Here is a 26,447-nt window from a genome sequence, read left to right on the forward strand (position 1 = left end):
CCCCCCAGCCCAGTTTTAGGGGCTATCGATCCTCTTGCTCGGGCCCTGTCCCGTCCCTCGTTGCTGCTGTATACGGGACGGCACATTAATGATTATTGTGGCAGGATCCCCCTAGGGATTGGCCAACCAAAGATTGGCCGAAGAGGACAAAACGTTCAACGCGTTGCTACCCAACAAGGAGAAGAGGAAGAAGAAGAGGTTGTCGTTCGTCACATGCGAGCTCAAGACACGTACCGGGGGTACAAGACACAAGACGCTCTGCACAAGGCGACGGCCAAGATGGCTAAAATGTCACACACCGAATTCGCCAACTTACCCATGGAGATTCTCATCGTCCAAAACAACCCCTGCATAACCACCACAAACATATATCGACGTCGTCGACGGTCTTAACGGAGCGGTGGAAAGCTTGACGTGTCGAGTCTTCATATAATGTGCGGGCGAATGTTTCACGGTTTTAGAGATAAGCATTTTTGCTTCACCCCTCTCATCATCATTCACTTCGTGGAGATGGCGGAATTTTTTCATTCCGGTGAAGCCGCTTTACTCGGCGGCGTTCCGGGGCTCCTCCTCGCCACCGCCGATCCCTCTTTCACAAGCTCCGCAATCGGCTGACAACGGCGGTAGCGCCGTTATCAACTGATTGCAGAGAACAAACAGAACCGCGAATGGGTGAACTACCCAAAGCCGCCGTCGCCTTCCAGTTGAAGAGCAACTTGCCCGGTTGGAACGCTAGTGGAACGCCAGCTTGCAAGGCTTTCCGAGCGGCATATTCGCCGGTGTATTGCACGCTTGTGTATGCGCCCATCATCGGTTGCCGGTTTATGCGTGCACGGGTTGGGGGTTGAAGGAGGGGGGCAAGCACGCGTGTATTGAATCACGGGAAAAATCGACGTGCGTACCACCCCGCGTCCGCGCAATGGCCGTCCTTCTGGTGAGCGCGTCCCCACGCTGGCCCCCAGGCGCCCGGTGGGGGCGTCACGTGAGTGCGTGGAGCGCGCAATGACCGGCCGAGCCCCTTATTTTGTTCCCCAAACCATCTATGCCTTCCCTACACGCAACCGCGAAGGGAAAAAGGCCCGCGCCCCCCTCGGACGCTCTCTCCACCGCCCGCCGACGGATCCGCCGTAGGGGCCATCCGAGAATGCGTTCCCGCGTCCCGACCGAGATCGAGACAACGGTGCCGCCGCCTCGCTCGGGGCCCATCTACGCTGGCCAGCGATGCCGCCACGGCACCTAGAGTTCACCCCCACGGCTCTGAAGCGTGCGTGGACATCACCGCGCCCCGGAGCAAGAGTCCCGACCTTCCCGGGCCACCAGAGCAAGCACACCCCGTGCACCCCGGCCCCAGAACGAGAGGTCCCGCCCCCGGGGTCCAGCGCCAGCCACCTTCTTGTCCCGCTCCTACAAGTCGCAGCATCTCGCCGGGTGAGCACGCAGGTCCAGCCCAACTTCGTTGTTAAATTGTTTCCATTGCCAAGCCTGTGTTGCCTCTTTCCCCCTCAACTCTGCGTGGACCAACCTAGTTAGTAGCGTGACACTATCCCCCTTTTGGAGTGTCACACACAAACAGTACGATGCCTGCGATGGGGGAGGGAAACGGACAGCCACATGTTTGTCCACTAAAATAAAGCTCAAGGCCTTCCAGGTTTTAACTCGCTATGGGATGGAGGCATGTCATTCGCTTGGAGGAAGAAAAGTGGGAATTGATGAAGTGTCGACGTTAACAGATGTGCGAAAACAATAGAAAGCCACCGCCGCCACTGTTGTCACCTCAGGTTCAACCTTGATGAACCCTCCCCGATGAACAGCAATGTGCCAGCTTGAAATGCCGACGTGAGCCAATATTACTCGTTCACCTTACAGGGCTTTCCAAGCGTCATTTTCGACGGTGTCTTTCACTTCTAAGCATGCGGGCATAACCGGTTGCCAGTTTATACGTGCCCAGGTTGGGAGTGGAGGGAGGAGGGGGCGTGAATGTGCGGCTATCGGTTTCATGCCTTTACTTTCACGTGAACTTTCAAGTGTACCTATCTTGAATATGCAGCTACCATTTGGTACTCAAACCAAAATTACTTCACCCATTAGAAGCAGTTCAGAACGCACTGCTAGATTTAATACCTTGCTTTACAACTCGCATGAGAGGCAATCGAAATGTAAGAATCCCGATAGCATAATAAAATATAACCGCATAAAAGAGGAGCTTCGACAGAAAATGAACTCTGATAAAGATTTTTATTTGTGTTCAGCTTTAAAACTTGCTTAATTAAAAGTAATCCCCAAAAGTTTTAACGTTCCATTCTTCCCAAATCCAATCTACCGTCTTCGTTCACTACTGAGGGTGGAACATGGTGTAACACAGCTGACATCTCAAATGCTTTTAATGTCCACTCAAATTTTTCAATGAACAATAATGTAGTCCCTCCTTCCTCAGTTCGCCTCTCCATTGGAAATACAATTACTGCAGAGGGCATCTTGAACCTTACGTTGAATCTTAATGCAATGGTCCCGATCGCATTCCCGATGCATTTACACTTAGGTGTTCATTGTGGCGTACTCACTATCCTGAGGTAATCTATAATGAAACTGTTAGCACTTGTTCCCTCATTGTGGAAATTAGCAAAAGTTCTTCCTCTGCACAAACCTGGCAATAAGAACTCTTTTTCCAATGACAGACCGATTTCTCTACCCTCACCTTCATGTGAAATCTTTAAATATGTAATCTTTAAACATATCATACACTTTCTTGAGTCTAGTAACATTCTGTCTAATTTTCAACACGGGTTTGGATGCGGGTTCAGTACTGTGATGCAAGTTATCACCTTTTGACATAACATGCCTATGAACCTCGACGGAGGAGATCAAATTGATGCCATCTTCGTCGATTTTTCAACAGCCTTCGGCACTGTTAGTCACTCTAAACTTTGTACAAATTAAATAAGATTCTCAATAACCCACAATTAGTTGATTGGATTTCTTGCTTTCTTTCAAGCTTATCTCAATTTGTGTACTTTGATTCCGTTGCTTCTTCTGTTATGAAATATCTTCCGGTGTTCGGCAGGGCTCAGTCCTTTGGCCTTTTTCATTTTTGCTTTACATTAATGATTTGTCAGAAATTGTTCACTCAAACATTTGCTTGTACGCCGATGATTGTGTTTCATATCAACTTATTAAATCGTGCAATGATCGCATTCTTTTCATGATTCATTTACATCGTTCTGCAACTGGTGCCTTTCCTGGAAAATGAACATTAGCTTCAACAAAACTATGTTTCTATCATTTACTAATAGATGAGTTTAGATTTCCACAACTCATTTATTGAATCCCCCCACAGAGAGTTCACCAATATAAATACCTTGGCATGCTTTTTACTCATAACTTGTCCTGGTCCAATAACACTGATTACACCACTTGGTTACCTCCGGCGTACATAACCTGGGGCCCCTAGTGACACCAAACTTGCCGTGTACAAAACGCTTATCTGCCCTGTGCTACAGTACACATCACCTGTATGGAACCCCTACAAGCAGTCTGAAATCAATCAAATGGAGTCGGCACAGAAAAAGGCTGATTATCAGATTCGTCTTTCGGCGATACAACTCTGCTTTTACCCCTACGTCAGCCCTGCCGTCACAACCTACCAACGCTTTCATTGCAGTGGAGCAATGGATTGCTGAAGCTGTTTCACTCAATCAACTCGTCTTGCAAGATGTTAATCCAGGCCTCCTTCAATACACCACTATCACGCTCTTCATATGACGCCCCTCTACCCCCATACTAGGACGTACAAATTCAGCTTTTTTTCCACGGAATAATCTACCCGGTCACATGCCTTCTTTGCCCTCAAATAAGTTCTTGTCAGCCATAAATAACCTTTGATTGTTTTGAAAAGTGAAGCAGAAGTTGCACAATAGGTTTACGTACCCACTGCCAAATCTAGACGTCTAAGTCCAGCGGCAATGTTCATACTTGTCAACATTATTGAACACGAACAGTACATTACGCAAATATAAGGCAAAAAATCACTACATAAGTGATATTTGCAATGTTCCTTTATAAAAAGTTCATGGATGCTTTATTTTTGCGATAGAAAATTCTACATCCACTGCAGAAAAAAAAATTCACTAAGACGACTGCTGTCGCTCGTGCCACAATAGCTTCTGGCGGCATTTTAAGAAATCAAACGGCAGCAGTTATGAAAAGTTCCCCTAGATAGGTTCCACGTTTCGCTTGGAACGCACATGGAGAAGGGCAACGTGGTTCTATAAACGTTAAAGTAGAGCACCTCGATTCACGCGCGTCTCTGCCGTACGGCAGCGCTGGCATAGAGGCACCCGGCCTGGTGCAGTGGAACACAATAGTAAATTTAAATAAATTGACTTTAGCAAACCTCTAGCATGTTTACCTTGGGAGGAATGCGACAGGAGAGGAACAGGATGAGAGGTGAGCGGGAAAGCGAAGGGAGGCATTTACTCGGCAAATGTCGACATTTGCAACGAAAGGAGCAGATATGCGGCGAATTTTTTCTCTTGCTTTGCATTTTTGTCATGTTTTGGGGACTCTGATCTTTGCTACCATTTCTGTAGTTCTATTCATTGTACAGAGCTCTAGTACTTTATATCCCAACCTATTACCCCATGTGTTTTCTGTACTGGCCTCTTTTTCCTACTCCTGCCATAGCCCTGATTACGGGCTGCAGTATGTACAAATAAATAAATAACTCCACCACCCTGTCCTCAACTTCTTAACTCTGCCTTCTACACAAATATTACAATTTCCCTTCATAGCTTAACACAGTTCCATGCCCAATGCTCGTACATTGCGTTGACTCTTTGACTCATTTAGTTTGCAGCTTTGGCATGGCACAACTAATGCTTCCGACAAATCCTTACTGCACACAGCCATTGAAGCTTGGAATAACCAGCTTGAATCCATAGTGAATGAACCCAACCCCTTAATAAACATTCAAACTGATTATCACGGACCTTATTTGTTTTATGACGGCTGTGGTTCCTTTCATGCATATTTACTTCACTTGTCACTGTTTTGATCATGCGCCTGACTCACGTTTACGCCGAGGACAATCGACCATCACCTGTTGTCGAATCCTGCGCTTGCTTCCCCTTTACGCAATATCCCCCAAGGGGCCGTGAAAGGTACAATAAAAAGATGAGGACGACGATAGCCTAGTTCAGTAGTTCTCAAGACAAAAGCAAGGTGCACGGTCCACATTACTGCTGGCCTCATCCAAGTACAAAATACAACCACAGTAATTTCTTTAGTTTCATCATTTTATTCTCCACCATTTTAATTAACCGCATCCAGAGTTCAGACTGCACGTTTTCGGCACTAACCAAATTACGAGAAAAAATTTTCAGCACCCTGAAAAATCACTTAAAGGAGCCATGAAGACAAAATACAAGTTGGGTTTATTAGAAAGACTGCTTAGTCCCAATAACAATGATACCAATATCATCGCAATCTTCGAACAAATAACGAAGATACGAAGGAAAACGTGTGAAGCAGCCGCGACCCCCTAGCCAATTTCCCGCAACTTTTCTATGACGTCACGGAACCTTGTTTGTGCGATTGGCGGCCGCCTAACTGACCTGTCGCGACGACACACGACTGGACGTCTGTAATGGGGCCTCTAGTTCCATTTGACCGCATCACTTGAATGCTGACGTGCAGTTAACGCACTGAAAATTATGTTTTATTGTTGGCCCGTATGACGTCATTCTTGCTCATAACACGTCACTGTGGCGCAAAAATTGAAAGTTTTTAAATACTTCTTGCTTTTTTTTCGTTAAAGAAACATCTTTTGTGGCTGTAATGAAGCTGAGTGAGATACTGAATTCTAGTTCTTTCAAATTAAATGAAGTTGTATTTTCTCTTCATGGCTCCTTTAAGTGCTGGCTTCACACTACATAAGGTAGAGTGCTGATCCTGAAATTTTAGCAAAAGTACAGCCAGAAGCTGCCAAACTAAGAATGGTGGGCTCACACACCAAACAAAACACAAGAACACTCCAGACAGGAACAAGCTTTTCACAAAATAAAAGTACACTTGTCAAGGGTACAGACGTCAAAAAGTTATAATAACCATGAACTGTAGATGCACCAAAATTCGGTTTATGTAGAGACTGCGGTTAATACAATGGAAACAGAGGTTTTTACCCTTTCTAGTTGGTTTATAATTAAACAAGAAGAAATATTAGAAAACATTATGAACAAAAAAAGTAAAACCATGCTCCATTTTGAACAAAGGGGAGCCTCAGCCAGTGCGAACGCTTTCAGACACTTGTCTCCTTACAGACAAAACACAACTGGCCTGTTCACATGCCTACCTACATTAGATGATCCCGAGATTTCCGCCTAAAGCGTAGGAGAAACTTACTCCAACTCCAACATGCTAGACAGAGTTGTGTGGCGCCTCAGGAAAAGAAATATCACAGCAATGAAAATGACCTTCCCGAACAGCTGACCACAGGAAACACCAGCAAAGAGCTCTACTACAATGCTGCATAACCAATGCAATGCTGAGGCTGGTCACATGCAAACTGGCGTTCCTGATCAGGTATAGCAAAAAGGAAGCAGCACTGAATATTTTGAATAATACCAATACTGGCCCGAGTGTGGGCTTGCAATTACAGAAAAGATATCAGGCTTTTTGGTTTAATTACACCCACTAAGTAGAGCTGCAATATGTTTACTGCCGGTCAATCCACTGCTGCTCTTGCTTGCTCTGCACTGCCGAAAGGTGGCTTAAATATCCACAACGTCACCATGCACAACAGATCACGTCGCAGTTTCCCCTGTGGTTCACTACATATTGCTTCCCAAAATAGCATTGCAGTTTAAAAAAAAAACAGATGTGTGCTAAGCTCGATAGGAAACACTTCAGCATCACAGCCAACGAACTCACGTTTCATCATTTACAGAATCAATGCAAGGCACTCAAGCTGTAAGTAGTACTTAAAATTTTTACTAAGTTATGCAGCGGATCGTTCCACCATCCTTTGTATTTTCATGCAGTAAAAAAAAAAAAAGAGCGGCTAAATGTATAGTAAAATGAGATAAGTACAACTGTTACTAGTATGTTATTTTTCCTTCTGAAAATGGGAGACAGCACAGCTTACTGCAAGATGCAGCACAACAGCATTTTCACCACACAAACTTGGCCACACAAAGTGAACTGCATAAACAGTAATCACTTGTTGTACATCTTATTATGCCTTTGTAAACACAGAGCACAAGTACAACCAGAGAGCATTTTGATGATCTTGAAAATTAAAAAAAATAAAGAGAGGGAGAAAACAGAGGCCCTTTGCTAATTTGATCATTCAAATTTAAATAATGCAAATCAACAATGTGGACCCAGAGAATGTGCCCTAGCCTTGACATCACAATCCTGTGTTCGCCAATCCAGTTGCAGTGGGCCATGCACTGGCTGTTTTGAACTAGCATTAAAGACAAACACAATCCCGCAGCAGAGTAGTGAACGAGTATTGATTACACCTCGAGCAAAGACACCGGACCTTATAGTGAATACATAGTTGCCAGGGGTGATAAAGTGTAAGGGCAAGGTTACTGACCATAGGAGCGCACTGAGAATGCCCACACGGTGCTGATTTACATCCAGAACAGAGTGTCACAACACACAGTGCCATGATTATAAGTTACCGACTATGGCTCACATCAAATATGCCTTAGAAGAGTGCATGGAAATCAAGAGGGCTGGTCACCTCTATGCACATGTGGCAAAGGAAGTAGGGGGCAGGCTATCAGTCACAAAATGAGATTATGATAAATACCTTCGTGACTTCTTTTTAACTAATTTTTTTTTAGTACTTTAGACATCGTTGCTAGTCCTGTGCAATCAGCAGTGACGAGTGAAGAAACGTGGAACACAGTGCAGCTGCATCAAGATCACAGTGCTTCCTACTTCTTATTAAACGTTACCGCTATTAATTTGCAGGGTGCAGTAGGAGACTTACAAAGCTCTGAAACTTTCATAGGCCTGGACACCAAAGAATGGTGCACAGTAATTAACACAGATGAAAAAAATGCATTGCCAGAGTGCAGCAAACAACACATTTACATCACAGAGCAGACTTGACTAGCCTTAAGGCTCTGACGAATTTCCAGAGCAGCAGCCCTTCTGCGTACAGCTGCGCACAAAAAAAACACACCCACATGAGAGTTTGACACTTTTTCACATAATAAATGTACGTATGCAACACATTTTGGGTCCTTAGTATAAAAATGGGGAGAGCAAGCTTACTTTTTCAGGTCAAATTTTTGACTAACAAATAGAAAGCATAATAAAAATATACTTTATTACTCCTTTTGTTAGTGCAAAAGAACGAGGCAAAGACGTGAAGTACGCCTCCTTTGCAAGAATTCAACACATGTGTGCTAGATCACATTGATTATAATGGAGATGCATCTCCATCCGGTTCTGTAAAGCAAACAAGACGGAGAGAGAGCAAGAGAAATTGCCATACCTTCTAGGTATATATCTCTGTTAAACAGGCCAGCAGCCAATCGTGTGCTGCATTAAAAGAGATGTGAAAAGACATGTCTATAGCAAGAATTATTTTTTCCAGTTAACCTAAGAAAACTAATAATAATAAGAAAAAGAAAACAAGGAGAGGCATGCTTCAAATAAAGCCTGAAAATTAAAAAAAAAAATATCCCTGCTTGTCTGAACAATTATCTGTAGCTATCAACACCAGGACACATGAACACATCTTATATGGGTTTCACTTTGACGGAACTATGTAGGGAGTACACTTTCAAGCTAGTTTCAAAGAGCATACACTGCCATGTGGATTTCACACACTGTTCAAAGAGGTACTGAAACTGCAGCATAGAACAAAGAGGAGATTGCAAGGCCAATGCACAGAAAAAAAAAAAAATTATAAATGATTGTTACGACTGATGCGGTGAGGTCTGCACTTGCAATGCAATTCTAGTTGAGTGAAAGCTGTGTGTTGACAAACTGAATTCACTTCATCCAAACTCCTCTTTCTCTCCTTTTCCCCAACTCCCCACTCCTTCCAGCCTCCCCCTGCATCTTTTCACCCTTCTGAGCATCATGCGTTACTGCACAAGTTTCATCGTCAAAATAAAGCACTGACCTTGTGTTGGGATGATGACACGTGTCAAACTACCTTTGTCTCAAAAAAGAATGAGCTCAACAAAATGCAAGGCAACCAGCAACCAAACGTACCTGATGGCGTAATGTCGAAAAAGAATGGAAAATTTCCTCACCTGTCTCTTCCAGGTCTGATCACAGTTTCATAAAGCCCATAGACTGGACGGTGATCAGAAGTTTGGATGACACCAATGGAATCATAGTGGGTGCACTCTATGTGACCTTTCCTCTTACTTCTATAAAGTATCCGATCCTGAAAGAGAAAACAGTCATGGCGTGTGGCACTGGATCTCTCTTACAGGTGGCATTTCGTTTTAGCAGTGACAATTTAAAAAAAAAAGAGAGAAAAGTTTATTATTACCGTATAAGATGGTACCCTGAGCTTGACGCCATCAAAATTACTTGTGCCAACTTCAAACTTGTATGTGGGTCCAAAGCTTATTTTTCCTTCTTGAAAACCAAAGAATGCCTGACCTGAATAGGCAGAACATAAGAAAAAATCCTCTACTTTGCCAGTAATGAATCAGACCATGAAAAAGTACGCAGGAAGCAAAAATACAGACCATTCGTCATAGCACTTCTTAGCTGATCAGATTTCAACAGCTTGTCATATACTGATTGTTTGTCCTCACTGTGGTCCATCAACAGGTTAACAACGGTGGAACGTTCATTCATAAGCCGAAAATTGAGGTCACCACACCAAAACACGTGGTCAAACCTTGCTGTCACATCTGCAAGAGATCGTATTACCCTGTAGTTCACCTTTATAAAAAAAACATTGCACAGACTGAATCAAAGAGAGACAACGTATTGCTAGCATTTCAGTAAGTATGCCCATACAATGTCATATAAACTGAAACTACTTAGCTCGTGGCCAAAATGGTTGTCATTATATGAAACTTTTGCTGTGGCTCATGCTGGACTCCTCAATGTCTTACGACATATACAGCACCTAAGAAACGCCATGAAACAGAGAAGCTGCGAGGGAACGGCACTTTTGAACCATCTTTGCTAGTGGTAAAGTGCCAATTCACTGACTTTATTTCGATAAAATCTGACTTTTTCCTGACTTTATTTAGATAAAATAATGGTAAACTTCTTTGCAACTTCCTCCAGTATCCCTTCAAGATAAATGGACTTTGTCATTTTTGTGCCAGCAAACCTGGCATGTTGTATGCACCAGAATTTTAAACCTATGCTTTCTTTTTGTTTTTGTTTTGCTCGCCCCACTGAAACGTAGCTTTGAAATACCTCCGCAACATCCACGAACTGTAACCATGATTTCATGCACGGCAGCAAGAGAGTTTAGCCATAGCCCAACTGCAGAGAGTGCAGCTGTATGATAACCTGGCATTCAGAGTATGCACACTGCATGTTCACCGCAGTTTGCCACCACTGAGTGCAGACGTTCACAGCTCCACTATAGCTGCACCTTGGTGCAGTCACTGTTGTGTTATACTGTGCAGTTGGGCACTGCATGGCCACAAACAACTTCCTATGGGCCCGCTTGTTTTACTGAATGGGTTAACAGGAGAAAAAGTTGAAGAGACATCTACGTTTGGATCCGAAGATAAAAGGCGCGATAGTGACACTTCGATTCCCACGGAGCATTTTTGTACGCCGTTGCAGCATTTCCGATATAGGCTTCACGAGCACTAAAGATAATCGAAAATGGCAAGACTAGCAATGAGGGTCTTTAATCACCGTGACCCAGGAGAGACAAAGGCTTTCTGCGCTTCTGTGGCTTAAAATGTGAGTGTAAAGCGGGGGACACATGGGCGGAGACGGACGCGCCTGTGCACGCGATTCTCCATTCCAGTAGCCGGAACAGCCCCCGCCCGGCACCCAAAACCGGCTCTCCGCACGCGTCAAACCTGATAGATATTTTCCGCCGCTGCCACGCGTCAAACGTGTGGGCAATTAACTGGTAGGGGGCGGCAGCCAATAACAGCACGAGGCGCGGAGGCGTCATTCATGACGTTTCGCGCGGGTTTCAAAGTGGAGCCTGTATTCGGTGTGTCCCCCGCTCCTGGATTTCGCGAGGTGGCTCTCTCCTGCGCCGCAGCCACGAGCAGCTCAAGGGCGGACCGCATCGCCGAAACCGATCTGCTGATATCTCTGGTACGAGCAGAAGCAAATATATGGGATCAAAAAACAACTGCGTATCGCTTTCGCTTGCCTTGTAACTGCAAAAGACCCCGCTGCATACAGTAAAATTAAGAGCAACATCTCTGAGAAGTGTCGGCATTGCAGTGTTTTTTTTTCTCCGTGTAGTCAGTGAAGGCTTCCTTTATCGTGGTTGATGCGGTGGCTTTATTAAAGTTCATGTGAAAAGAACAACCACCGAAACCATATTCTTGCCACGTTGAATGAGAAAAGCATTTGTAGAAATCCAGATAATTATCAATAATGCCTAGCATTCTTACACCACTAGTATTAATTGAGTTTTTTTAGCGAGATTTGGCTATGAGTAGCCTAATATGTTGGGTTATTTTATTTTGATTTTGTTTCTTTTCGCCAATGATCTAAATTGCACCATTGTATTGGTTAAGCGCATTCACTTGACCAATAGTGTTTTTCTGCAGATGACAGGCGTAGGGCTGGTTTCGTCCGTTTGCGCGATTATTTATTCATGTTTCCGTCGTTCTTTTCCGGGCTTTTTAGTTGAGTCTTCGTTTTTCGGAATATATGTAAAGATGCATTTTTTAAATTTCGTCTCTATTTTTGCGAAATGGTTATGCTGTGTATTTGGGGGGGGGGGATATTCTGTTTGACCATTCTTTATTACGCTATTACAACGATTAACTGTGTTACTTCCGCCAGGTACGCATTTTTGTGGAACTGCAGGGCGTTACACAACTGGCTCGTCTCCAACGTTCTTTTGTTGGCTTTTTAAGTTACGTCTTCGTTTTTGAGCACATGTAAGACATATTTTTAGTATTTTCGCTGTTGTGATTATTTTTTTTTCTATTTTTGTAGTACATTTTATGTTTTCAAAACTCCGCTTGGCCAATTATATCCATTTACGCTATTAATGAATATAATTGGCCCCAATTACTTAAAGCAACAATCTCCCAGGAGAGGAAATCAAGAGCATCGCGGAGCACCCAGGCGAACTCCGTCAAGCGTCAATGCGACCCTTGTGCGGGCAGCCAAAGGCTGCATGCACGCACGACGGAACAGGGCGGTGCTACGCGGCCCGACGCGTCGACGGCGTCCGCGCACCATGTGTTTCCAATTCCACCAAACGGCGGTGGGGAGCGGTTTCCGGAACGTTTACCGGCGCCGAAAACCGGCTGCAAAGACGGACATGTGTCTGGCCCTTAAAAGATTGCGAATGCGAGGTGTTGATCAGTTTGAGCGGGAGGCGTCAATGTCAGTGTATCAAAATGTTTATTCTGTGATGCCTAAGCTGGTATATATATATATATATATATATATATATATATATATATAGCGAATCAGAATGGGGGGCTCGTTGAAAATAACACAGAAATAAGAGTTGGCAGTCAAGAAAACCTCGGAAAGCAAAGGGGAGGATGTGGTAGATCATTGAAACAGATAAAGAATTTGGAAAGAAAGAAAGAAAGTGGAGAAAAAAATGCCCGCCAGGTGGGATCCGAACCCACGACCTCCAGAATACCGGTCTGGTGCTCTGGTTGGATTTCATTTCATAGGGGTTCGACACAACATTCCCCCTTCTTCTCCCCCCCCCCCCCCCCCCCCCCAAAATTTACAGCCTATGCCCACAAGTGAGTGTTCCTTCTGCACAACTCCTCCGTTCCCACCCTCCTTACTCTGGACAGCAACAAAGGCAATTTGTGTGTGGCTAGAAACAACAGAGGCAGCTGGGAAGTGAAGCCATTCTAGGAGAAGAGTAGTACACTAGAAGTGGAGCGCGCAGTGGCAGCAGCAGGAGCTCAGAAGCAAACATCTTTTCCCCTGGTATTTTCAACGATGCTGTGTACATAAGAGCCTCAAAGACTTAGATGTCTGCTCATGCAGCAAGAGAGGGAACATTCTGCTGCCTGATTGTGCCTCTTAGCCTTCTGGGCAAAAAATCACAAGAACTCTAGAGGCGCTGCGGCCGGCACAAAATGGTGGTGGAGCCCAACAGCAGTTACACATTGTTCCTCAGGCGTTGGCGCAGTGCTGTTGTACTTTGTGTCTTTTGCACTACAAAGACAAAAAAAAAAAAAAAAAAAAAGAAAAACGAAACTACGGCCGGAAAAATCGACAAAAGAATTTCCATGTCGCACCTTTAGTGCTTGAAACTTAGCCTCTGTTCCTTTCACTGTTTATCGCCGGTGGAAATCCTTTTTAAGCCACACCCCACTCATAGCAGCCTTGCTGCTATGAGAGGGGTGGGGCCACACCATGCTGTGAGGTGTGGCCACACCACACCGTGCTGTGAGCGAAGTGGCTATGATGGGCTCACGGAGTGTCACGCGATCCCAGTGGTGCACCTGGTAAAGGCTTACAGCCATGCAAAACTCACGTCACCAGTGCAAACAAGCAAAAAAAAAAAAAGCGCTCGTTGAAACACAAGACCTTGATGGCGGCAAGCCTTTATCAGGCGCACTGAAATCGCTTGGCACTTTTTAAGCCAATCGCAGCCGCATCGCTCAAAGCTTGCTGTGGTGTTGTCGAAGCATTCCCTTGCGGCCATCTTTGGATTCAGCAGTGTGGCCCTGGCAGAAGTCAACAATATGACTGATATGCAAGCGCAAAAGGGCCGCACATGTGTGGCACACCAGTCTCAACAGCCAGAAAGTTTTTTCATGACAGGTTAAGGCTATACGCCCCATCTCCCAACCCAACACCCACCCCATTTGTCTTGGAATGAAAAGTTGAAAAATTTGCCTGACGATTATTATTATTTTCTTTTTTCTTGGGATAGGAAAGCAAGCGGGGAGTTGTCGGACCAAGACTTTGAACCTTGAAACCACCCTGCTTTGGCCAAAGATATTAAGTACTGGGAGACTGAAAGCGACAGCTTTCAGGCCACATGACCTAAATTGAATGCTCTGAAGTGCCGAGCATTTTGCTTTTGTTGTACTTTGTGATCTAGGGGCATTAAGTATCCAAGCTAAACACGGGTTATGAGGCAGGTAATAGCAGAGGGCTGGGAACTTATTAGACCACCTTGAAGATTCTTAACCAAAATTACATACACAGGGGTGATTTTGTTTTAAGGCACAAGCCTCATTGAACAATGTGACGGATGTGTAAGCACAAAAGGCCGCACAAGCATGGGGCACCAATGTCAACACCAGAAGAACTGCCTTTAGGCAATATGCCCTTAGGCACTGATAGAGCTCATGACACACTCTTGTGTAGTTCAAAATTTTGTCCACCACGGCTCTAGCGGAGCACGTTTTTTTTCAATGTGATCTCAACATCGACATAAACCTGCTGTCGATTGATTATGAGGTTTAACGCACCGATGCTACAAAGGCAATAAGGCGCACTGTCGTGGAGGGCTCTGGATTAATTTTTACCACCTGGGGACCTTTAATGTGCACTGAAATGTCGAACATGTGGGCGTTTTCGCTTTTCGCCTCCATCAGAAAAGTGGCCATTGCGGCCGGAGCTGAACCGGCATCCTTGGGCTCAGCAGCACGACGCCTCAGCCACTGCGCCATCACGGTAGGTTATAAGCCTGCTGCCAATATCGCGTGCAGTGTTACTTGTGTGGCTGAACTTTCTCTACAAGTGCGGAGAATTTTACAACAGAGCCTTGCTGGATAAAGTCGTGCTTAAAAAAATTAAATATTTCAGCAAAATTCACCCAATCTCAACTTTTTGTCTTTTGTACGCTCCTTCCTCCCCTCCTCCTCCTCCTCCTCCTCCTCCTCCTCCTCCTCCTCCTCCTCCTCCTCCTCCTCCTCTCTCTCTCTCTATCTCTCTCTCTCTCATCCCCTGGTGTGTCTCGTTTTCTACCTCCAGGAATATGGTCGCCCTACGCATTAGAGAATGTGGATGATAGTGTGATGAAAACATGAAACCTGTGTTAGGGGTTGCCATTCACAATTGTAGTGATAGCAGTGACTAAATAACTGCCTTGATGCTAAGCCTAAAGTTCCCAACGTCTGAGCAACCCAAGCCAGTGGTGAGCTGTTGGGAAAGACGCTCTTGTAAAACTCGTCACGCATGAGCGTGTTGCGTTTGGGTAGCCCTAACTATTTGGGGGCTTCCAACGTTCGGTTCCCCTATTCTAAAACTGCGTATGTGCCACAATGTAAAGACGTTTTCTACACTGACCGGCCACAGAGCGACCCGGCACCAGCACCTCTGCGTGATGCGGCAACCGACGGCTGCATCGCTGCTGCCTGCACACATGAATCGACACAGGCCACGGAACACAGCTTGTGGCCGCCTGCCCGAATGTAAAAACCAAGTTACACATATGAGAAAGAGGATGATGATGAGTTGAAAAATTCTGCTAGGAATTCTGATTAGCACTGGTAGTGGAAGCAATGATGCAATATCTGCATAAGTTTCCTGCATCCGCAAAACCGAAGTTGGCCGCGAGTTCTTGGGGGAAAACCCCTTTTGTGTGAGCGAACTTATTGCGTTTGTTTCCCTCAGGCTCCCCTATGCTAAGGAAAGATTGTGCACATCTTCCATTCCCCAGAAGACTTTCTGGCCCGTATATGAATGGGAACAAAATGAGCTCTTCAGGTGAAGCGGTCACCGCAGTGCCGCTACTTCCGAGTATGACGTCATCTACCACCGGACAATTGCGAAAGGCAGCCAGGGCTCTAATCACACCCTTGGGCAGTGGTTGTTTGTTTTGGCAAAAAAAGGTGGTTTGGGTGTATTTACACATGAAATAAACTTGTTTTTCGAATTCAGAGTGAAGAAAACTATAAAGTAATGCCCCAACAATTTTTTTTTTTTTAATTTGAAAGTTTGCCCTGCGGCATAATAGATGTAGGCGCTTACAGAAACACGAACAAGTTAGTTTCGTGTATAAAGTTCAGGAGTTGTCGGTGACACGGTCCATGCACCCAGCGTTGCAGGTCAGGAGGGCGGCCAGGGTGGAGACCGGTTGCACGAAAGTGCCGCAGCAAATAAATTTTTGAAAAACTCTTCAGCAGCCCTTTGATGAAACCAAAGGCGGCAAAACTGATTCCCCAACAGCAGCAAGCTAGTAAAAAAAATTAAAAACTAACCTTTGCTTTGATATTGCAACTTAAGCTGAGCCAGCTTGGGTAGGTCAATCTGATGACAGATTTTCTCATAATCTTGAATTCGTTCCTTAGCCTTCTTTTCATGAGCTGTAAGGGAAAGAAGAACCCAAGTTTTTACAACATCCGTCGCATTAGTAAATAACATGGCACATTCACTGAATTCAGAATGATTCCCCCCACTCCTACGCTGCCACAAAAAGAAAGCAAGAAATCACCTGTTAGGTGAGAGTTGATAAACAACATAGACGACCCAAAAAATTGGAAGGCAACAGCCACCGCTCCTTTTGTTTTCACAGAAGAAACAGAACGTGTGGCATGTGTAGCTTCTTCAGCAGCTGAAAAATAAAAAAAGGAACACTGTGATGTGACGAAGAAGGTGTTTGAAAAAGTGCAGCTCCCAACGTGGCCGCGTATTTGCACAGTGTGACAGGCCAACAAATGGGCACCACTATTGCATGCACACAAGGCAGGCAAGCCCAGACAGGCTGAGGAGACCGGTACCGCATGCGGCCAGTGATTACCTGAGCAAAACCATATCAGATCTCGACGCAAAAAGATGGACAGGTTCAAGACACCCAAAGAGACAGAGTAGAAGAGAACATGCGAAGGACCCAGGGTGAACTGAAGCCTAGTTTCCCACTCCTTTCTATGGAAAAGAGAAAAGGAGAGCCACCATGGACGCCACCCTGGAACCACAGACAGCAGCTGCACTACCCTAAAGAACAAGATGCTTTCGCAGGACAAGAGAAGGCACAGACTTGAGACAGTATGCAGGCACAGATTGGGAGCACCAAAAGGACCTACTTGTCATTCATAGCCTCTTGCACACCAATGGCATAAATGTCCGGAACGTACTCTATTGCTTTAGGAAGCAGCAGGTCGTCTAGGCTGGCAGGGGATGCCTAGAAGCAAAAACAGGGACAAGAATGCCCGTAATGATAAGAATGCCCGTAATGATTATTTTAAAAACTTTTTTTTTTGTAATACTATTTACCAACTACCCTGCAGCAAGCTTTATTAAAGAAAACGGAACTGTAGATAGTTCGAAACTAGTTGAACGAAAAGTAGGGCGTTTTCGGCCAAAGGTGAGTTTCGTTTCAGCGATCTGTCTAGTCTCAATGTCCAAGCACCACGCCACAAAAATACACTGAGAATTGCAACTACGTCTAAGAACAAAGTTCATATGTCTCCTTGAATGGCACTGTTTTAAGCTGCATGTACTCATCCATGTGCAAGCACCTCGTTTCAGCTGCAGCTTGTAATAACCTTGAAGTGGTAGTGGTACGTAGTATTTAAACAATAAAACAATGCTGAATTACTTCACACACACACAAAACTTTACATTTGCACCAATACAGTGCACCTTTTAGAAATATACTCCCATTACAGAACTCACGACATGCTACACTTAGAATGATGTACAAATATTGATATTTAGTAACCAATTGTTTATGGGGAGGTGTGGGTGACCCAGTCACACTCGAATGACACCACGCTTGGCAACAGACCTTGCAAGATTTGTGCGCAAAATGTGCCTCCTGCATGGAGGTGCAACCAGCAGCATCATAAACATGGCAGGGAGATGGGGAGGCATCAGGCAAATGCTCCTTGGAGGCAACAGCAATTTCTGCCTGCTGACCAAGCACGTCGGCACTGCTGCCAAACATAGTACCAATGTGGCCTGACTAAGCCAGCCAGTATGAATAAGCCAGCCATCTGGCAAAATAGTCCTTCGATGGAACAGTCGTAACACTATGTTAACTAACATGCACTATTTTTTCTCAGCTTCAACATACTGTAAGCTTAATTAACCACTGTGCGCTGAATGTGTGCAAATAGGCCACTTGGCTGCGGCACCTTTGCGGGAAGCACACGCAGTAACGACGAGCAGGTGCAACGGCGCAAAACGAGAGACGAGAAACGACAGTAAAAAGCAGAAGCCCCACATTTGGTTAGGTCCATTTTCAAGCATATAAGTTCAGAAGCATCTTTCGAGTCTCTCCGCTGAGGATTGTGCCTTGAAGGGGTGATGGTTCATGTTAAGAAGCAACATTTTTTATATTTACTTTTGAGGCATCAGAAAGCCCCCTTTCCCTCCTCTTTGCGGCATTACTTGCAAGCGTTAGGAGCAGCAACATTACCCACTATGCCACAAGACGCTGAATGCGGCATACTTGTGGTAGCATCATTTGCACAGAAATGCGGTGGTACATCATTACAACCATTAGCATGATCAACAACAACGGCCTATTCAGGTCCACTACAGGACGAAGGCCTCTCCCACTGACCTCCAACCGGTCCTGTCCTGCGCTGCTCGAGTCCATTCTTTGTCCCCCGAATGTCCTTATTTCGTCCCTCCATTGGGCTATTTGCCTTCCCCTTCTTCTAGACTTGCTTCTCGGTATCCACTCTGTTACCCTGGTGGTCCACTGGCTGTCGATTCATCTAACTACGTGGCCAGCCCAAGTCCATTCCTTTTTCTTTACTTAAACTATGATATCATCTACTTGAGCTTGCTCCCTGATTCAGGAAGCTCATCCCCTGTCTCTTAAGTGTTACTCCGATCATTATTTCGTTCCATGGCCCGTTGAGACGGCCTAAGCTTGCTTTTTTAGTTGTTTAATAAGGCGCCAAGTTTCCGCATAGAGGTAGCTTACTTTTTGAGAGTGTTTGCACTCCAAAAAGCACTCCAGCCCATACCTATTCTGCGCCGAATTTCTCTCTCGTAATTGGTGTCAGCTCTGACAACCTATTCAAAATAGATATGCTCTGGTACATGTTCTAGCGTTTCGTTTCACAGGTTGGAAAGGGCGCTTTCGGCATGTTTATTCATCATTACTTTAGATTTAGTCATATTTATCTTCAGTCCTACGGCTTTGCTTTCTGATTATAGTTCCTCCAGCATTTTTTGTAGGTGTTCCGCAGACTCACTTAGCAAGACTATGTCATCTGCAAACCTCAAACGGTTCAACTATTTCCCGTTTATTCGTAATCCTATGTTTTCCCAGTCAAGCTTCCTGAATACCTCCTCCAGGCATGCTGTAAACAGTTTTGGCGAAATGGTATCTCCGTGTCGTATGCCTTTCTGGATTGGGAATTTGTTGCTTAGTTTTGTGAGGAATTGTCCTGCCCGTACATCCTTCATATATGTCATCTAGAAGACTTATGTAGGTCTCCTCTTTTCCCTGGTCATTTAATGCTTCCAGAACTGCTACGGTGTGTCCTGAATCAAATGCTTTTTCATAGTCTATAAATGCCATGTAAAGGTGTTTAGTGTACTCAGCGGATTGTTCTAGTATTACTTGATTAAAGACATGGATGTGATCCATTGTTGAGTATCCTTTCCTAAACCAAGCCTGCTCTCTAGGTTGTAGGGAATCTAGGCTGTTACTTATGCGGTCAACTATTACTTTGGTAAACAGCTTGTACACAACTGAGGGTAGGCTGATGGGTATGTAATTCTTGAGGTCTTTCTTTCTCCCTTCTTGTGAATTAGAATTATGTTGGCGTTTTTTGAGGCTGTGGGGCCTTTTAGAGTCCTTAAAGGAGCCATGAAAACAAAACACAAGTTTGGTTCATTCAAAACATTGCCTCGTTAGAATTATACTGACACCACTTTTAACGTAAACTTCACTCAAATAAGCTGTAAATTAGGAAAAAAGGGAAAGGCCATGCGACCCACTCACTCATTTCCCGCAACAGAACCTATGTCATACCAACAGATGTCATACCAGCCAGCTCTGCGATTGGCGGAGGCCGGCAAAAGCAAATGCAAATTAGGCACAGCTTATAAGCTTGCCGAATTTGTGCTTAAATTTAGGCCACATTCTTTTTAAAGCAGTAAGAATGGTGGGACCAACAGTGGAAGTTACGAAAGCACATGTAAACATAGAAGTACCGGTGCGTACTGCTGTTGGTACTGCGCGAACTATGCTTGGTTTAGCTGCACAGGACTGTGGGGCTTTGGGGTAGTTTTAGACGACACTGGCCGATTGACGCAGGCAACGGTGTCTTACGTGACCATATATGTCGAGCGAGCACTGTTTCACAAAACGATTATTTTCTCCCTGAACAAAAACAAGCCAGGTCAAATACGCACAAAAACAAACCAGAGGCAGAAAACGGCTTGCCACGGTATGGTGGCGCCATCTAGGTTCACTAACGGTAAACAAAGGCTTTCCAATCGGCTGCAGAGCGATCACTTCCTGTGATGTCATTGCAGACCACGAAAAACACACGATTGGGAAAATCAAAATTTTGATGTAAATTAATTAATTTCTCAGTGAATAAAACATCATTTGCATCCGGACAAGCATTGGGGACACTATAAAACACGAAATCTTTCGAATGAAGCAAACTTGTATTTTGTCTTCATGGCTCCTTTAAGCATTGTGAAAATAGTGCAGCAAGCTTTTCCAGTACAATATTTCCTCCCTCATTTAAAATATCCATGGTTATGCCGTTGTCACCTGCACCTTTTCTTCTTTTCATGCCCTCAAGAGCCTTTCCTACTTCCTCTTTAGTTACTAGTGGGACATCGCAAGCTAAGCTTTTACACTCAGTAGTTTCCCATGGGCTTACATCGCTGGTGTAGAACCTGGTGTAGAATCGTTCTGCTACTTGTATTATCTCATTCATGTTGTGCATAATGTTACCCTGCTCGTCTCTGAGTGCGCACATTCTGTCTTTGCTAATAGCTAAATTCCTCTTAGTTGCTTTTAAGCTTCTTCCTATTTCCAGTGTTTCCTCAATCACTGCCATGTTGTATGCATGAATGTCGTGTGTTTTACATCTGCTCGTCAATTTCGACAGCTCTACTAATTCAACTTCATGTGCCGTATTTGACACTTTTAAGTTCCTACGTTTCGCAATTAGTTCCTTCACTTTCTGAGTTAGTTTTCTAGTTTGTTTTCTACGTTTCTTCTCCCACAGCTGCTGCTCGTTCTGTGACAGCCGTTGTTAGGGGAAAAGAGCAAGGGCCGCGGATTAGTTCGAAGCAGTGGTAACGTGTATTTATTTGCCTCTACGCCCTTAAATCTACCTCACCTGGCACCCCAAGCACAACCACTTGTGCTCAGGGAGCCAGGGGAGGAAGGTTTGACCATGTCAGTTGGCCATGTCAGTCAAAGTTGACCTAGCACAACCACATCAGCTGTTTAAAGAACTTTTCCCAAGTAACAAGCAATGAAAGATGTAATCTTAGGTACAGGAAATTTGCACTGATGGAAAAGCCGACACACCTCAGGAAGACGAAAATGATGCAGCTTACCGATCCCTTCATATTCCATGTGGCCACAAATACGTTAACTTTTCTATCTGGAAAATAACGGTGGAGTTCCTCTTCTCCAAGCAGTGAGCCCTTGCCACTGACATTTCCAACCAGGTAGCTTCTAGAAAAAGTGGAGAAAATTTCAGATGGTGCAATGGTCAACTTGTGATGGCTTAGCCACATGGCCGTAACCTACGAGTAATTGGCCTCAAAAACCAACATGCACAAGCAACATCTGTACTTGAACAATGCTTTTAGAAACAAAGAGGGAACAATCTTTTACAAATGGACAGAGAACTAAAGTTGAGAAAGGGCCCTAGGCAACGATGCAACAACTGCACAGGTTCTCACAGAGTCAAGAAACATATGAAGCGTGCAATCAGAACAACTATCCAGTGTTTGCTAATTGAGTACTGACAGTGGCTACGGCTTTTTGCTACTGAGCACAAGGTTATGGGTTTAATTCCCAGCTGTTTCTAGATAGAGGCAAAAAAGGTGTACCCAATTTTGGTACACGTTCAAGATCCACAAGCGGTTTAAATTAACCTATAGCTCTCCACTACTGTGCACATCATGGCCCAGGTAAGGTAGCTCAGCACATAAAGCCCCAAATAGAACTTTTGATTTTATTAATTGGCCATTCCGTTGTTGTAATGTCTCGCACCTCACATATTTTTTTTTTAGACAATCAAGTAAACTTTTTAAAGAATGCTATATCTCTGGTTGTCTTGCTTGATAAATCCAGTGTTATCTGCAGCTTTCTGACACTATAGCATTAACTTTAACGGTTTACCACTAGCTGCAGTACCGTGGTTTTAAAGTTGGTGGGAATCTTGAGGTGTGGGGGAGTGTGGGTGCTTGAAATGGTCAAGCTACATCTGCAAAAAGTAAATTGTGACGATTAATACCAATGCAGAGAATGGCTTGATAGCAAAGAAAAAAGAAAAGGCTCAATATTTTGACAATCCCGTTCCCTTTCACATAGCAACAATAATGTTAGCGTTTCTGGCTTCGCAAACCTGACAATTTAAGAGACCCATTTATCGGAATACATCACTAAGAGTTCCACGAGCTTGAGTGCTACAGCAAAGGGCATACTGTTAAGAGATTCAGTAGTTGTAAGATAACAAGCCCAACTGGGGATTGCTTCAGTGCACACAATGGTAAACTACAATTACCATATTTCCTCAATTCAAAGCACCCCAGATCCTAGGCAACCTCCCCCATTTTAACAAAGGAAAATTTCGAAAAGAAGTAAACATTCTGGGGTGAATGTGCATCTAATCTAAGCAGAACAAACCTGCCACCAATACAGCTTTGGATCTGCCACTGCGTTTTGTGAGAAGCGGTCCGCTACTCGTAAGAGAAAGCATACTCTCATAAGAGAAAGCAGACAGCAGAGTGAAGTGACAAGTCAATCTACCTCCCAAGCAGCATGATCATCGCTTTGTGAGAAACGTGATGTATCATAATGCGCGAGGACAAGAAATCCCCTCCACAAGAGCAACAGCAGCGTGGCACACGTCCCTCATGCGAGCGAGGAGCGTGTAAGCGTGTTCATGTGTACGCCAATCAGTTGTCATCATATGCAGTCCTCTTAATAACTCATCTGAAAGAGGAATTAACACTGAATTTTTTGTTTCTCTAACATTTGCAGTCTCAAGCAGGCACAAGGCGCAGCATCTACTACAGAACACCTCAAAGATACTTTTTCCTTCCCAGTAGAACCCAATAAACCTGCGAGCCACGCTGTATTTTTTGTACGTCACAAACTGAAACACACAATGAGTGGACTTTTCCTGACCTAAAAGCACATGCCATGATGATTCCTCTATCTCGTAGCAGACGAGTCCAGCAAAAACGAGACCACAGAAATAAAAACAAGGTTTGATATACGTTTTTATATTTGAAAACACATTGTTTCAAGAACGAAAGTTTCTTGTTTCAATGAACAAAACTTGGCACTGTGAAAACATACTTTCCATTCCTTGGTTTTGATGTATAGAAGACTTCCACAGTAGACAACTTACCCCCTACATGTTTGTCATTCAAATAAAATTACACAGAACATGACCAATACTAGCACATTTTCCCATTCTGTTGCACTCAAAACTAAGATATTTCTGTTCGTATACACCCAAGAATTCATACCAGGAATACTGGGGTGGACTCATTCAACAATCTAGCGATATCACTTGAGCACAACTGTTGCGAGAGGAGAGGGGGGGGGACGTCTTGTTCTTTATTTCCCCCCATTAAATCGAATTTCGCTAGTCATTTAGTGGTGCGGTCTGATCTTCAGTACCCTCCTGCAGCAGGGCAAGGGCCCCTGCCATAGACTAGCAATAACACAATGCAATACTAACCTTAGACGAGCATCTTTGGTTGAGATCTTCTGCAGAATACTTGGCTGGTCAGGTGGAAAATCAATGCTGTCCTGGAACTCTGACATGCCCGATACTGTCCACGAATGGTGCAGCTTTTTCACCTCGGTTACACAGCGGGTTGAGCCTGCAGTAGATTCCGACTTGGCCAGGGCAGGCAGTTGATGCGGCTTGTGCCCGTAACTACCATTCGCTCCATCGTTCAGGGACTTGAGGCTCCCCGTGCTCACGCAGCTTGTCTGACGCAGCAATTGTTCAGTTGCGAAATTCAGTGGTCGGTTTAGGCTGGTAGACGACGGGCATTTGACAAGACTGGAAAGGCGCACTAGTTCCACCCTGGGCCTCAGCTCTGTGGCCGGTACACTCGGCTCCCAGTTCTCCGAATGTGCGGGGCAGCTAGGCGCCAGCTCAAAGGGCTCGTCGTCAGACGACGATGTGGCACCACCCTTCATCAGTGAACTTGTGACGGAGTTGTTGTGCACTAGACGAAGCTCATCAGTCGGCGTTTTTATGACGGGAAGGCTTTGGCTCTTTTTCGTGCTCCCTTTAATTCTCGCCTTCCGCGACGTTAAGCGGGAGGGCCGTTTGGGAGGCTCATCCCCTTGGCAGCTTGCGGCAGACTGTAATCGATCCATGCTAGTGCTTCAGCTGCGGCTACAGGCCTGTTCGAGAGGAGATCAATACCACCACCTCCGATCAGTTACTCACAGTATCAGCGCAATCAAAAGTGTAAAGCAAGTTTGGCAGTTGAGAACGATCGAGACGTCGGATTAGCACACCGACGATGCTTTGCGCTAGTCAGCGATCAGTGCAGCTGAACGGGAGGAATTGATCTGGCAAAGAGGTGTGTTTTATAACACGAGGGTGCAAAGTTTAGAATTTCAAAGACAGGCGCTGATTACAGAGAAAATTCAAAACAATAAAATATTGATCGTAAACGATGGGCAATAGATTGGAGCCTGCTTCCCGCTAAGAGCACTTCAGAAGCGCCGCACTGCACCATTACTCTACGTGCCCAACAACACAACTATAAGCGAATAACTTACTCTGTTTGCGGTCATTACTGTTGCTCAGAGCAGGGACTGTGCACGCAGAATCACCAAACACAAATCTCCTCGTAAGAGCCACGGCAGAGTCCGCACGGTCGGCACAGTTTTGCTTTCTCTTCTCTATCATGGAAGCAACGCGTGATGCGCCTCTCGATCGAGAGGAAAGGTGGTGGCGAAGTGACAAAGTCGACAAGTTCTGCTTTCAAAACATTGCTTCGTTGCCTTATTAATAACGTTTCAGTGTAATCAGCAAAATTCACATACTAAAAACCCCTCAAAATGCAACTATTCATTCTGTGCACTTTGCGTGGGAAATTTGAATGAGTCATCTTTGTTCAGGTGTTCATGCCACTTCGATCCGTATCTATGAAGTTCAGATTAATTCTATAGCTTTCATATTCGGCCCAAGTGTAAAACAAGGTTCTGGAGCGCTGCGCGCATGACCGTTATTTCGTACGGCTGGCCAACTGCAAGACAAGGAATTAAAGCGTGGCCCAGCTGTACCCCTGATTCGTCGTTGCTAGGCCGCATGCTGGTTGTAAATCGCCACATAACGCGCAGCCTGGTGCTTATCAAGAAGCACAAGGGGACAGATTTCCCCACTTGCGTCTTAACGCCGAAGTGTTACGACGTTCATTAAGCGATTTTCAGCGGGCTCTAGCCTTCCGGACCTGCCGCAGTTGTCAGCCGTGCTAGCGTCCGCAGAAAGATGCCATTATGCTAACACTGGGCGAGTTACATCGAAAACTGTTCTTGGTGTTGAACTAGATTCGTGTCTGCCCTTTACTTCGTAGGATAACCATACTGCCGCCAGATCTTACCTCGTGCCTTGGTTTTAGGGTTGCCACCTGCCCGGTTTTGGACCGGCCCGACCGGTTTTTTAATCAGCGGGCCGGTTGCCGGTCCATACTTGAAACCGACCGTCATTGGCCGGTTTTTTGGCCCTCGTGCCGTGATTATGTCTGTTTTGGCGTTTTATTAGCGTCAATTCAACAACTAAGACGACAAACATGTGTCGACAAGCTGCGCAAAGACACGCGAGCAGAGAAAATACGCGGGCGAGCGCGCTTCCTGAGATGGAGGGGGACCTAAGGGAGGAACAAAACTACGAAATGCTGCCGCCGCGGTCAGCAGTTGCGATTACTTTGCAGTGAAGCACATACAGAGCAATAACCAAGCTCTCAATCACTTTCAGTACAAACGTTATGTTGATTTCTCTCTAAGAAAACGCTACAATATGTCGAAAACATGGCGTCTTTTTTTCAGCACAAATTAAACATTCTATATACCACGCCCCCCCCCCCCCCCCCCTTAAGGGCCTGTTTTTTTTTCGGGGAAAGGTGGCAACCCTACTTGGTTTCGTTACGCGCATCACCGTTGGAATGCCAAT

General features: G+C 45.0%; 1 protein-coding gene across 3 annotated transcripts; it reads right to left on the reverse strand.

The window, feature by feature from the left end:
* Positions 1-1,955: 1,955 nt before the first annotated feature.
* Positions 1,956-25,379, reverse strand: Inpp5e (Inositol-3-phosphate synthase). Of its 3 annotated transcripts, XM_077682301.1 has the most exons (12): positions 25,055-25,377; positions 23,991-24,670; positions 21,625-21,745; positions 17,160-17,257; positions 16,877-17,001; positions 16,571-16,690; positions 16,338-16,442; positions 9,723-9,890; positions 9,521-9,633; positions 9,276-9,412; positions 8,507-8,553; positions 1,960-8,170 (listed from the first exon to the last, which is right to left on the reverse strand). In XM_077682301.1, the coding sequence occupies exons 2-12, from the start codon at positions 24,641-24,643 to the stop codon at positions 8,097-8,099; spliced, it is 1,761 nt and encodes a 586-aa protein (XP_077538427.1). In that variant the 5' UTR covers positions 24,644-24,670; positions 25,055-25,377; the 3' UTR covers positions 1,960-8,096. The 3 variants fall into 3 exon arrangements, with proteins under 3 accessions (XP_077538426.1, XP_077538428.1, XP_077538427.1); XM_077682300.1 differs by having other exon boundaries at positions 1,956-8,553; positions 25,055-25,379; XM_077682302.1 differs by lacking the exon at positions 8,507-8,553 and having other exon boundaries at positions 1,959-8,170; positions 25,055-25,378.
* Between the last annotated feature and the right edge of the window lie 1,068 nt (positions 25,380-26,447).

This window comes from Haemaphysalis longicornis, unplaced genomic scaffold (genome assembly GCF_048455015.1).
Source record: "Haemaphysalis longicornis isolate Haplotype H1 unplaced genomic scaffold, Haemaphysalis longicornis Haplotype H1 scaffold_1, whole genome shotgun sequence".
Lineage (NCBI taxonomy): Eukaryota > Metazoa > Arthropoda > Arachnida > Ixodida > Ixodidae > Haemaphysalis > Haemaphysalis longicornis.

What these genes read in the sequence shown, in the direction of transcription:
- Inpp5e (XM_077682300.1), bottom strand. Translation starts at nt 24,643, where the DNA reads ATGGATCGATTACAGTCTGCCGCAAGCTGCCAAGGGGATGAGCCTCCC. An exon ending in TATCAACTCTCACCTAACAG is followed by an intron (nt 16,443 to 16,570) that starts GTGATTTCTTGC and finishes TTTCCCTTACAG; the next exon opens with CTCATGAAAAGAAGGCTAAG. An exon ending in AAGAAGTGCTATGACGAATG is followed by an intron (nt 9,634 to 9,722) that starts GTCTGTATTTTT and finishes CTGCCTATTCAG; the next exon opens with GTCAGGCATTCTTTGGTTTT.